This window comes from Musa acuminata, chromosome BXJ3-8, assembly GCF_036884655.1.
Source record: "Musa acuminata AAA Group cultivar baxijiao chromosome BXJ3-8, Cavendish_Baxijiao_AAA, whole genome shotgun sequence".
NCBI lineage: Eukaryota > Viridiplantae > Streptophyta > Magnoliopsida > Zingiberales > Musaceae > Musa > Musa acuminata.
Window position 1 is genome coordinate 7,123,620 of NC_088356.1, and position 13,375 is coordinate 7,136,994.

General features: G+C 40.7%; 2 protein-coding genes and 4 non-coding genes across 7 annotated transcripts; all 6 read left to right on the forward strand.

Moving 5' to 3' along the window:
- Positions 1-2,946: 2,946 nt before the first annotated feature.
- LOC135644387 (zinc finger protein GAI-ASSOCIATED FACTOR 1-like) lies at positions 2,947-5,489 on the forward strand. Its single transcript, XM_065161920.1, has 3 exons — positions 2,947-3,324; positions 3,813-4,212; positions 4,595-5,489. Exons 1-3 carry the CDS (start codon positions 2,961-2,963, stop codon positions 5,346-5,348), a joined length of 1,518 nt encoding a protein of 505 aa, XP_065017992.1. The 5' UTR covers positions 2,947-2,960; the 3' UTR covers positions 5,349-5,489.
- A 5,235-nt stretch (positions 5,490-10,724) lies between these two features.
- On the forward strand, positions 10,725-12,976 carry LOC103993379 (probable esterase PIR7A). 2 transcript variants are annotated; one of them, XM_009413413.3, is made up of 4 exons: positions 10,725-10,923; positions 11,789-12,289; positions 12,363-12,500; positions 12,579-12,976. In XM_009413413.3, exons 2-4 carry the CDS (start codon positions 11,921-11,923, stop codon positions 12,855-12,857), a joined length of 786 nt encoding a protein of 261 aa, XP_009411688.2. In that variant the 5' UTR covers positions 10,725-10,923; positions 11,789-11,920; the 3' UTR covers positions 12,858-12,976. The 2 variants fall into 2 exon arrangements, with proteins under 2 accessions (XP_009411688.2, XP_065020779.1); XM_065164707.1 differs by having other exon boundaries at positions 10,725-12,289.
- LOC135647817 (small nucleolar RNA R41) lies at positions 10,797-10,892 on the forward strand. The gene has a single exon (XR_010500512.1). It is a non-coding gene; the product is annotated as a small nucleolar RNA R41 (small nucleolar RNA).
- LOC135647816 (small nucleolar RNA R41) lies at positions 10,974-11,069 on the forward strand. Its single transcript, XR_010500511.1, has one exon. It is a non-coding gene; the product is annotated as a small nucleolar RNA R41 (small nucleolar RNA).
- On the forward strand, positions 11,120-11,196 carry LOC135647822 (small nucleolar RNA Z155). Its single transcript, XR_010500516.1, has one exon. It is a non-coding gene; the product is annotated as a small nucleolar RNA Z155 (small nucleolar RNA).
- Positions 11,357-11,467, forward strand: LOC135647829 (small nucleolar RNA snoR100). The gene has a single exon (XR_010500525.1). It is a non-coding gene; the product is annotated as a small nucleolar RNA snoR100 (small nucleolar RNA).
- Positions 12,977-13,375: the final 399 nt, after the last annotated feature.

A 13,375-nucleotide genomic window follows, 5' to 3' on the forward strand; every position in this document is an offset into this window, starting at 1 on the left:
TTATGAATCATCTTGGATCTGTTGCTGTGAGGACTACTGCAGGTTAGGAATATGATGCCAGTCCAAGTAGCAGTTCTTGATTCTTGTGTTGCCTTAAATGTTTGCATTTTTAAGATGAATCCTTTTGACTGTAGCTTCTACTTTGTCTACCATAATATCTTTTTTCTTCCTTTTGTTGCAGTCTCTTGAATCCCCCAAAACCCTTCTTTACCTCAGTCACTGGTTAGCTTCTGCTACTCATCCTCACCCAGTTAGTATGCAGCATTCTGCAAGCTCAACATAAACATTAGATGCAGATAGGCATCATACACATCTAAGAAAACCTGCACTGTTCTTGATTGATGCCATGGCACTAGGAGACTAGGAGCTACGTGAAGCAAAGGAATCCATGGAGACCATGCGGCGGAGATCCTGGGATACATTTAAGATTGACAGATCAGTCTCTTTTTGCTGCTTATTTTGTAGGGGCTACATAGAGTTCTTGGTCTACTTGGCTAGGGATACCAATTCTGTAGGTCGAATTCCAGAAGGATGAGACTTGGATATCCAAAGTCAACATATGAGATGCAGCAACAAGTCCTTCATATTCGATGGTGATGGAGAGCTTGTGAGAATTCCCCTCTGGTTTCTGGCCTGCAGTGATGATTTGAATCAAGCAACTTCTGAACACACTTGAGGATGAGGTTTGGAAAGACAGCCTTACAGCCATCCTAAATGCTTTGCATATACCTCAACACCTCCTTCTCTAGAAATGCAAATCTATTATAACTAGTGAAAAAGGGGTGCTAGATTCCATAATTATCAATGCAACAGCTCTTCTACACCATTAGTTCACCATGACAAATGTTCATAGTAAGATCAGTTCACAAACATGATACACATCCGAAGGCCGCGAGAAGGTGGGTGATGGTGGTGGTGATGATCATGACGACAACGATATGCAAAAATCTAAGGAGAATTTTCTTTGATTTGAATCATGATGCCGCCGCGACAGCACAACAGTCCTGAGCATCATCTGACCATCATTTTTTCGATGGTCACTGCCATGACTTTGAGATACTTTGATTCTTACTGATTTTAGTTACCTTGGAATTCATAGCAGCCACTATCCTACATAAATTCAGACATTCTCTGAAGCATAATTCTCTGAAACTATGTATAATTCTCTGAAGCATAATTCTCTGAAACTCTGATCTATATGGAACATTGCTGTCACATTAAGCTTAATGAAGATGTACCTTTCACAGAGTCCCACATCAATTTGACGCAATGAATGACACAATAAAGCTCTCTTTCTTCTCATCTGCTGCAATTTTATTCTCCCCATGTATCTGTCAAGTGTTCTTTTTCATCAATTGTCTGTTTATTTGTCAAAAAAATAATGTAGTTCGTTGCACTGTTCTTCTTTTTTTTAACATACATAAAAAAAACAATTCAGTGCACGAGGTTTTCGTCAATACCATATTATTGTACATATACTACCGACGAAAGCACTGTTTTGTTTATTCATCCTTAGGTTTCATCGAAGTTTTATCGATACAAACAGAGAGGTGTAAACATACTAAGGACATCGACATCTTTATGGCCTGATGCATATTTCATGAACATACAAGCTCTGTTATGCAACATATTACAGTCTAATCTTCACAGCAGAAGCTAAATTGGTGTATTTAAAGTTCAAGAGTGGCTTGGAGAAGGCAAACTAGAAGAATGAGAGATTGATTCTGCATTAGATGTCAAAAGCCCAGCACGGAAATGTTCACATCAGACACTGTTAACATGCTAAGGACCTCTGTAATAAATTCTAAGCTTTTGTACCGTTTCTACAGGCTGATTACAGTAAGACTGGCAAAGAGCAATGGAATCTCCCCATCGTTTTCAAGGAGCACCTCTGCTTAGAAGCTTGCTTCAACTTGGGCCATCAGCCTGACACAGATGCACTGACCGTCGACTTTGTACTACTGATGTATTTTTCCACCTCATATCTTCAGCAAGAATTGCTGAACATTCTACTCCATCGACTGGGACTGCTTCTGTGGAGAACACCAGTAGACACAGCATGTATCATTTTCTTGTTGAAAAATATTGTATGAACACTGATCATAAATTGTCATGCATCTCAACTCTGGCAAATCATATGGCAGCACAAGAGGTACTGGCAACCACACACACACACACACTCTCTCTCTCTCTCTCTTGCAAGACTTTGCAGTATCATGGTTCTGAAGTTGGAAAAAGTAGGAGCAGAATGTGTTGAGGAGGAGATTAGAAAGCAGTAATACTTTGACTTTGGGCACTGGCAGCTTTCTAGATGCAATGGAAAAGATGATAATGTGGATTTGCAGAATCTATGAGGTGTTTTAGGTCGAGTTTTAGCTTAATCTTCCCTAGTAGATGCCACCTGCAATCCCTAAGATGCTGAGCCTTTTAAGATCTGTCGTCTTCTCAGTGGAACTAGTCTGCCATCTCCAGTTTTGTCTTTAACAGAACAACAATTCTTTCTTTCTTTTGGCTCTTTTATATCTGGTAATCTAATCTGATGAGATAAATGGTTGATACTGAAGCCATTGTCGACTTGGTCCTCTGTTTTAAGGACACTTTCAGGTTGCTGGAAGATACTGAAACATCCTTGAGCTGATGCAAGAATTCCTGGATGAACCTGTTCACCTCCTCTGAATACCAAAAGTCATAGATCTCAGAGAACAGCAGTTTGGCTTTTTCCTCTGTTTTTGTCTGATCCAAATGTAACTACAATTTGTATTTTCTCAAAGTTGGCAACAAGCCTTCCTCAGAATAAAAACCCTAATATGGGGATAGAGAGAGAAGAGACTAGTTGATGATCCATGGGATAAGGTTCCAAACAGAAGAATTCCTACATCTCAGTAATGAAGCTTGTCTTTGCTATGATCTCTAAACCAAATAAGTAAACAACAAACACTATTCTGACCAAAGGACAACCAATGCATTTTTTAATGCCATCCATACCCTCCTCTCTTACCATAAAAGAAATCCTTCTCATAGTCTCTCTCCTCCCTCCTCTCCCAAAACTTCACCACCAACAAGAAGGAGATACGGACCACAAGAGTAGAAGAAGAAGAAGAAGAAAAAGAGGAAGAGCCTTATTGATTCTAAGTGCCATGTCAAACATCACAGGTGGTGGTGGAAGCTTCTCATCTGGGAGCAACGCAGGAGAAGATGAGGTCCATAAGCAAAGCCTTCTCTCCTGTGATTCACCTGCAGCCGCGGCAAACAGTGATATCTCCGCTGCACAGCTTCCGCAGCTACCGCCGGCCAAGAAGAAACGCAACCTCCCAGGAACTCCAGGTGATGAACAAGCTCTCTGCTTTTCTCATATCCTTCTTGACTTCTAAAAGAGATTAATCTTTCTTTTCCCTTCCTAACAAAGTTGTTCTTTGTCGTTATTCAAGATAGACAAGGAAATCTTCAATTATTGCTTGGCATTTCAACAATTGCTGTGACTGTTAGCTAGCTTACTTGCATCACCTGTTCTTGAATAGCTATCAGCTAAGCTTACTGGATTCTATACCCTTTGAGATTGTTCTCATGGCTATAGTCTACAGATTGAGAAGCAAATCAAAGAACAAATGAATCATGAATGTAATCACGGAGTTATCCTTCAAATATTGATGTTGATCCTGTAGAAATTCTAGACCACATTGCTGTCTGAAAGCATACCATTTACCAAAATTGTAGTTCAATATCATGAGTTATGATCAGATTAGAAGTGCTCGAGAACGAAAGAAACAGAGGCCTCTAAAATTTCTGGTTTTGTTGAACCATGCAAGTAGCAGACCCGAAAGCTGAGGTGATTGCGCTCTCACCGAAGACGCTCATGGCGACCAACCGATTCGTGTGCGAGATCTGCCGCAAGGGGTTCCAGAGGGACCAAAACCTGCAACTGCACCGCCGAGGCCACAACCTTCCGTGGAAGCTGAGGCCACGAAACGGCGGCAGCGAGGCCAGGAAGAAGGTCTACGTGTGTCCGGAGCCCACATGCGTGCACCACAACCCCAGCCGCGCCCTCGGCGATCTTACCGGAATCAAGAAGCACTACTGCCGCAAGCACGGCGAGAAGAAGTGGAAGTGCGACAAGTGCTCGAAGAAATACGCCGTGCAGTCAGATTGGAAGGCTCACTCCAAGATCTGCGGGACGAGGCAGTACAAATGCGACTGTGGCACCATCTTCTCCAGGTCTGCAGTTTCCTGCTCCTTTCTTACGCTGTCCAAAAGACTGTCCCACTGGTTTTGCTGTCTCCCGCGAATGGTGGGGAAAAGTCTTCCTTTAATTCTTGAGCTACGTGTGAGATCAAAAGTTTGACCTAACGTCGCGGAGAGGCCCTTTTCAAGTTCTAACTTTGATCGTCAGATCTTGATAGAAAAGGACCACATCGGAAAGTAGGCCGCCGCCGCCACTTTGTCTCCCCATGCAGCTGAAAAGTCCTGCGTGCGTGGTTTCATCATACTTCATGTGGTCGTCTCGTCATCTAACTGAGAACATTTACTTAGTCGATATAAGCTTGATCGTAAGATCGATCACCAGATATAGTCTTATCTTTTTCTCTGAAAATTACAGGAGAGACAGCTTCATGACCCACCGAGCCTTCTGCGACGCGTTGGCGCAGGAGAACAACAAGCTTAGCCAACCCCTGATGGCCACCATGGCTTCGAGCTTGCAAGGGCAGGCCCCTCCCAGGCTGGTGATGCCCATCCAGCACACCAGCAACACCTCCTCCTCCACTACCGTCCCCGAGTTCAGCTATGACATGAAGAACCCGCCGGCGATCGACGCCCTCGCCGCTTCATTGGCATCCCGCGACATGGCCGGTGGCATGTTTCCGAGCTTCTCGAGCATCCCTTCCTCTTCCGGCCCAGTGAGCTTTGATGGGCTATTCGAGGCCCAAATGCCAAGGCCTACGGCCGTGTCGGCGCACTCGTCGGCGACGTCTCTGCTGCAGAACGCCGCCCAGATCGGCGCGACGCAGAGGGGCATGGCTTCGGTGACGGCTGGGAGGCCGTATCAGTTAACCAGCATCCATGGAGGAGGATTAGCCAACCTATTCTATGCTTCTTCTGTGCGTGAGACGGGCGACGGATCCATGAAGGAGATGATGGCTCGCTGTGGCAGTGGGGATGTGATGACTGTGGACTTCCTGGGCGTCGGGGGACAGAGGAGGCCACACATGCAACAACAGCAGCAGAGAGAGCGTCACAACATGGAGTTTGGAGGGGTTGTTCTTCGTGCAGGGATGGAGACTCCGCATCATCTGCAGCAGCAGATGGCTTATGGCCGCAGTGATGAACCGGAGAACCCTGTTTGGGACATGTGATCTATTGGAAACATCATTTCCTCTTCTTCTTGAAGCATATTGATGCATCATGTAGAGTTGTCCAACATGCCAGTGCTCAATTTAGTCGGGTTTCATTTTAACAAGTTTATTTCCCTGCGTTGTCAATCGATAATGTTTATGTTCTTGACTTATTTACCTATTGAGATTCGTAGAATTCCTTCGGTAAGTTTTGAACATCTGAAGTCTTCGTACTGATATTAGAGAAACCTTGAATTAAGAAGAATACCTACAAATTAAAAAAAATATCTTTAATAATTAAATATATAAATATTTGAATATACTCTATCATTTCAAATCATCAAAATTGTTCATTTACCCTAACGTCGTAGATTTTATCGACCACCATTCTGATGCTAGTCCCACTTCGTCCTCACTTGCGCCTTCGTCCATTGTTGCGACCTTCGTCGTTTTCTCTTCGTCAACAAGTTGGTTGAGGAGAGTGAGTGGGGGGTGCTAGAGGGTTGCATGGACCAGCTCAACCTCTCCTTCCACTTACTCTTCATCTTCGTGACGTACTTCGTGGGGGAGGTGATTTACAAGGTATGATGGTACTCATCGAAATCAGAGCGGGCGACGTAGTGGCAAGCGCCTTGGAGCTAGTGAGCTAGATTTACCGGATGTCACTCGCTAGCTCCAGGGCGCATGTCATTATAACGTTGCCTGCCATTGCGAACGACACCCGCTCTTATCCCAATAAGTACCATTATACCTTGTAAGCCACCTCTCCTCGAAAAGGCAGAGGTAGGAGAGGCCGAAGAGCGCGACAAGTGGGGGCGCAAGAGAAGACAAAGTGGAAGACGGTGGGGACGAAGACGACCAGGAGGAGAAAGTAGGAAACCACTATGTGCCTAACGTCGGATTGGATGATGCACATCTACCTGAGGCAGGACCAAAAGCTCTTAAGCTCGTCATCAGCATGGGACAGACTACGTGTGTATGAAGCCCTGTTAGGCAACAATAGCTCGGTTCTACTACTGGTGGTCACTTCCACGATGACACCTCCTCCCGCCATTGATTGTTGTCTTAGTTTTTTTTAAACTTAAATTAGATATATCATTATATTAATATTTTATTATGAGTTAGCGTACCACGTAAGCAGACTATAACGTCTGTTAACTCAATTTTAACAGGAGAAGTTTATATGTTATGTTTTTTAAAATGTATGGATTATTTTAGACATAAGTAAACTATAAGGGTTTAAGAATTGACTTTAATAAAGCTAAAATTGACTTTAATAATTTTATTATATATGTTATTATATTAATAGTTTATTATGAGTCAACATATAGACTCTAATGTCTGTTAACTCAGACTTGACGAGAAGGGCTTATATATTACATATTTAAAAATTTAGATGTCATTTTAGACATAAGTAAATCATAAGGGATTAAGAAGTCTATGACCAAAACTATATAGACTAAAATAGGCCTTAACCCTTTTAATGATGATAACGAACTAATTACATATTACCCCCAATAATTAGACTCCTTTAACATCTCTAGTCTCTTAACTTAGATTTTTATATTAAAATCCTTATAATTATAAAATATAAAAGTAAAATATTTAACTCTATTTACCATAAGCTTTACCAATACATGAAAGATATGAAAACGATAAGCAAAAAGATAATTTCCTTAGCATCTCGGTCATGGATTATTTTATATAATTAGACTTCTTTAGCATCCCGATTATAGACTTCAAAATTAATATTAATTTTTTTATATTTTATAAAAGTAAAATATTAAACCTCATTTACTATAATGTCATCAACTTTAATGACGGAAGATACGATACATGACAACACATGTCTGAATGGCGTTGCACCGCTCTGTCTCACTTGCATTCTTTTCCTCCTCCCTCCTCATCGTTGGCGATGCAGATACCTCACGTACCTCCTCCAACGTCAACACAGATACAAAACGAAGCTAGAGGAGATAGATCGATGTGACATTGACGTAGATGCCTCATTGCTTTGCCTCATCTTTCCTCTCGTCGTTGATGTTTGAATCGACATTGATAAGACTAACCACTACGTTGTCTCCAACCACCACCACAACATCATCATCCGCCACCTCCATTGAAATTATCTTTTTGCTCATATTTTTGTATCACTCATATACGTGCTGTATTTTCTATCGATAGAGATGACGATATTAGGGTAAATGATGTTAAATGTTTTACTATAATGATGTTAAATGTTTCAATGTAAACTTTTTAAATATAAGGATCGAGATTCTAAATAAATTTAACTATTAGCTATAATGATAATATATAATTAGCTCTACAATTTCTTACATTTAAGCAAATAAGTAATACATTATCTATGGATTTTATTTTATTTTTTGGTATTCTGAGTCGTATATAGACAATAGATTTACTTGAAACTTAAATTCATCAGAATTTTTTAATATGTTGAACGAATAAAAATTAATCATGACCCGTATTTATTATATTATAATTATAATATGAAAAAAAATCATTTGATATTATTTTGTCTTTAATATCTAAATGAGAATGATCTATACATTTTGTATTCTAAAAAAATTGTAATTTTGTATAACGTAGATAAAAGATGTATATTAAAATGACACATGAAATATAACCCAACAAGTGCCACGTATATATGAACATAAAAAGATCTTAGTGTACATTTGCATTTTACGTATATGTACGTAATGCCATAAACAGCTACAATTAGCGTGAAAAACTGTCGTTGAAGGGTATTTAGGTGATTTTACTTTTGTAAGACCGAACGCGAACCCTAACCCTCGATGCTTCTTCCTTCTCTATATATATTCTCCCACCAATGTCGTCTCCTCCCAGTCATTTACCCTAACGTCGTAGATTTTATCGACCACCAATCTGATGCTAGTCCCACTTCGTCCTCTCTTGCGCCTTCGTCCATTGTTGCGACCTCCGTCGTTTTCTCTTCGTCAACAAGTTGGTTGAGGAGAGTGAGTGGGGGGTGCTAGAGGGTTGCATGGACCAGCTCAACCTCTCCTTCCACTTACTCTTCATCTTCGTGACGTACTTCGTGGGGAGGTGATTTACAAGATATGGTGGTACTCATCGAAATCAGAGCGAGCGACGTAGTGGCAAGCGCCTTGGAGCTAGTGAGCTGGATTTACCGGATGTCACTTGCTAGCTCCAGGGCGCATGTCATTATAACGTTGCCCACCATTGCGTACGGCACCCGCTCTTATCCCAATAAGTACCACTATACCTTGTAAGCCACCTCTCCTCGAAAAGGCAGAGGTAGGAGAGGCCGAAGAGCGCGACAAGTGGGGAAGCAAGAGAGGACAAAGTGGGAGACGGTGGGGACGAAGACGACCAGGAGGATAAAGTAGGAAACCACTATGTGCCTAGCGTCGGATTGGATGATGCACATCTACCTGAGGCAGGACCAAAAGCTCTTAAGCTCGTCATCAGCGTGGGACAGACTACGTGTGTATGAAGCCCTGTTAGGCAACAATAGCTCGGTTCTACTACTGGTGGTCACTTCTACAATGACACCTCCCGCCATTGATTGTTGTCTTAGTTTTTTTAACTTAAATTAGATATATCATTATATTAATATTTTATTATGAGTTAGCGTACCACGTAAGCAGACTATAACGTCTGTTAACTCAATTTTAACAGGAGAGGTTTATATGTTATGTTTTTAAAAATGTATGGATTATTTTAGACATAAGTAAACTATAAGGGTTTAAGAATTGACTTTCATAAGGCTAAAATTGACTTTAATAATTTTATTATATATATTATTATATTAATAGTTTATTATGAGTCAACATATAGATTTTAATGTCTGTTAACTCAGACTTGACGAGAGGGGCTTATATATTGCATATTTGAAAATTTAGAGATCATTTTAGAAACGAGTAAATCATAAAGGATTAAGAAGTCTATGACCAAAACTATATAGACTAAAATAGACCTTAACCCTTTTAATGATGATAACGAACTAATTATATATTACCCCCAATAATTAGACTCCTTTAACATCTCTAGTCTCTTGACTTAGATTTTTATATTAAAATCCTTATAATTATAAAATATAAAAGTAAAATATTTAACTCTATTTACCATAACACTATTGGCTTTACCAATAAATGAAAGATATGAAAACGATAAGCAAAAAGATAATTTCCTTAGCATCTTGGTCATGGATTATTTTATATAATTAGACTTCTTTAGCATCCCGATTATAGACTTAAAAATTAATATTAATATTTTTATATTTTATAAAAGTAAAATATTTAACCTCATTTACTATGATGTCATCAGCTTTAATGACGGAAGATACGATACATGACAACACATGTCTGAATGGCGTTGCACCACTCTATCGCATTTACATTCTTTTCCTTCTCCCTCCTCATTGTTAGCGACGTAGATGCCTCACCTACCTTCTCCAACGTCAACGTAAATACAAAACAAAGCTAGAGGAGATAGATCGATGCGACACTGATGTAGATGCCTCATCTACCTCCTCATTACTTTGCCTCATCTTCTCTCCCGTCGTTGAAGTTCGAATCGATATTGATAAGACCAACCATTGCGTCATCTCCAACCACCACCACAATGTTATCATCTACCACCTTCATTGAAATTATCTTTTTGCTTATTATTTTTGTATCACTCATATACGTGCTGTATTTTCTATCGGTAGAGATGACGACATTAGGGAAAATGAGGTTAAATATTTTACTTTCGGGATTTCAATATAAACTTTTTAAATATAGGGATCGAGATGCTAAAGAAATTTAACTATTAACTATAACGATAATAGATAATTAGCTCTATAATTTCTTACATTTAAGCAAATAAGTAATACATGATCTATGCATTTTATTTGTTTTTTTTATTCTGACTCATATATAGACAATAGATTTACTTGAAACTTAAATTCATCATAATTTTTTAATATGTTGAACGAATAAAAATTAATCATGACCCGTATTTATTATATTATAATTATATATAATTATAATATGAAAAAAATCATTTGATATTATTTTGTCTTTAATATCTAAATGAGAATGATCTATACATTTTGTAATCTGAAAAAATTGTAATTTTGTAAAACGTAGATAAAAGATGTATATTAAAATGACACATAGAAACATGAAATATAACCCAACAAGTGCCACGTATATATGAACATAAAAAGGATCGTAGTGTACATTTGCATTTTACGTATACGTACGTAATGCCATAAACAGCTACAATTAGCGTGAAACCGCCGTTGGAGGGTATTTAGGTGATTTTACTTTTGTAAGACCGAACGCGAACCCTAACCCTCGATGCTTCTTCCTTCTCTATATATATCCTCCCACCAATGTCGTCTCCTCCCATTCATGGAGCGCCGGGAATCATCGATCCCTCTTCCTCTTCTTTCTCCGTTTCTCCGATTTCTTTCTGAAATTAGAGGCTATGATGACCAAAATCTACCTATTTTATGAGAGGGCTAATCTCCTCTCTGATTAAGGTACATTCCAATGGATCCTTCTGAGCCTCCGCCGCTTTCTTGATCTGCTATTTGTGCCCGCCGGTAAGCCTCGGCCCTTATTCTTACTTCATTTCTCCGTCCTGTTTCCGATATCAGAGGCTGTGATGCCCAAAATCTACCTATTTTATGAGAGGGCTAATCTCCTCTCTGATTAAGGTACATTCCAATGGATCCTTCTGAGCCTTCTCTACTTTCTTATTTTTCTCCGATTTGATCAAGATAGATCTGTGCTACTGGCCGTTGGCGTGATGATCCCTTTCTAGGAATGCAACACATGTCGAATAAATAAATCAGACTACAATTATCTGATCAACGGCGACATCGATTTTGTTTCCGATCGCGTCTTTTGTTGCTTCGAATCGCACTTGTTTTCTTGTTTCGTTTTCGGTTTCTTTTCTCTAAGACAACAATGCAAGTCTGTGAAATCGAGTAGTACCTGTGCACGATAAGCCGATGCTCCGGACTCCTAAGGGAAGAAGGAAGGTAGCATGGTAGGGTGCACAGAGAGGAAAGAACGGGTCATCATGTCTGCTCTCGTTGACGCCTTCGGGCATTGATCCTGCGGGCCTGGATTCGACCCACAATCAATCCCATTCTTGTTTCTTCTCTGTTCTCTTTCCTTCTGCTTCTCCTTGTATTTTTTTTGCCATTCGATGCAGTTTGCTTCGTATCATATATCAGACGGCGTAATGGAATTGTGATACGTAGTGGTAATTTTCTATTTTTCTTGATGCTTGGGCTTTAAAAGTAGTTTTTCTATCGCTTATAAAAAGATTTATTATGATGTTTTACTTATTTCTGCTCTTATAAATTTGCCATTCATATGCCTTTTGGGAATATATATATATATATATATATATATATATTCTCATTCATTCATTCTTTGTCTAACCCAATCCAACGGCAGCGAGAGCATGATTCTGTTCCAACCACTACAATCATGCACCTAACAACTAAACCCGCACGTCTTGAACTGGTTCTTCACCTCCTCCGTTATATAATGAAACCAAAAGTGAACCAGTAATCATGCTGGACATCCATGGAGGAATCGGGCAAGAAGCACTTCATCCTCGTGCATGGGATCTGCCAAGGCGCATGGTGCTGGTACAAGCTCATTACCCTTCTCAGGGCAGCCGGCCATTTCGTCATCGCCGTCGACCTCGGCGCCACCGGGGTGGACCCACAGAGGCTCGACGAGCTCAGCTCCATGGACGACTACGCCCGCCCGCTGTTCCACGCCATCGCCTCCCTTCCGGCTCACCAGAAGCTGGTCCTCGTCGGCCACAGCTTCGGCGGAGCCAGTGTCTCCCTTGCGATGGAGAAGTTCCCCGACAAGATCTCCGTCGCCGTCTTCGTCACCGCCGTCATGCCGAGCACCACCGTTGCCATGGCTGCCCTCACGGACGAGGTATAAGGGACATGATTCCGGGCTATATCGCTGGATTCACTCATCAGTGGTTCTATTTTTCGGTGATCGCTAGTTCTTCAAGGGGCATCCAGCTGAAGCCTACCTGGATTCGAAGGTCTCGATCAGCTCAGATCCCCAGAACCCTTCGAGCAGGATAGAGTTCGGCCCCGAGTACATGTCGAACAGACTGTACCAGCTCAGCCCAGCTGAGGTACGCATACAAAGTGCTCGACGAAAACACCAGACTTTGAATCCTCTCCACTCTTCTCGTGCATGCTGATCTTTCCAGGACCTGACGCTGGGGACGTTGCTCGTGAGGCCAGGGAGTTGGTTTTTGGGCGATCTGCTACGCGATGGAATTGTCACGGAGGAGAAGTACGGGTCGGTGAGAAGGGTGTTCATCGTGTGCAAGGAGGACTTGGCCATGGCCGAGGGCTACCAGCGTTGGATGATAGAAGCCAGCCCGGGGGCGGAAGTGGAGGAGATCGAAGGTGCCGATCATATGGTGATGCTCTCCAAGCCGGCGGATCTGTGCAAACTCCTCCTCGAGATTGCCGCAAGATATTGATGTCAAAGGCACATACGTGTCGGTCGAGCTATGTAGTTTCTGGAACATGAACGATAAATAAAATACAATAAATATTTGCCATCTAAAAACCATGTTAGAAATGAATAAACTAATTTACACGGTGGATGGGTTCAAGTATTTTCTATTATGAAGTTAAGAGATTCACTTGGTCCGAATAATTGGATAAATGGGATGAAGAACAAAAAAAAGAGAATAATTTAAGGATATATATATATATATATATATATATATATATATATATATAAAATTTAAAGAAATTGCATGGTGAATTCAAATTGGAATGGGATTTGGGCGAGGGTTGTGTAATTAAAAAACACAAATAAAATCAAAGTGTGATGTGTGACAAGAGTCTAATTAAAATTTTTATTATAAAAAAAAACACCTACAGTACACTTGAGAGCTGTCACTTAAGATGTCAAAATGGAGACTGCTTGCATGCTCTACATTATTAGTTGTGTCATGGTCATGGTTATGGTTTTGGGTTTGAACATAAAATA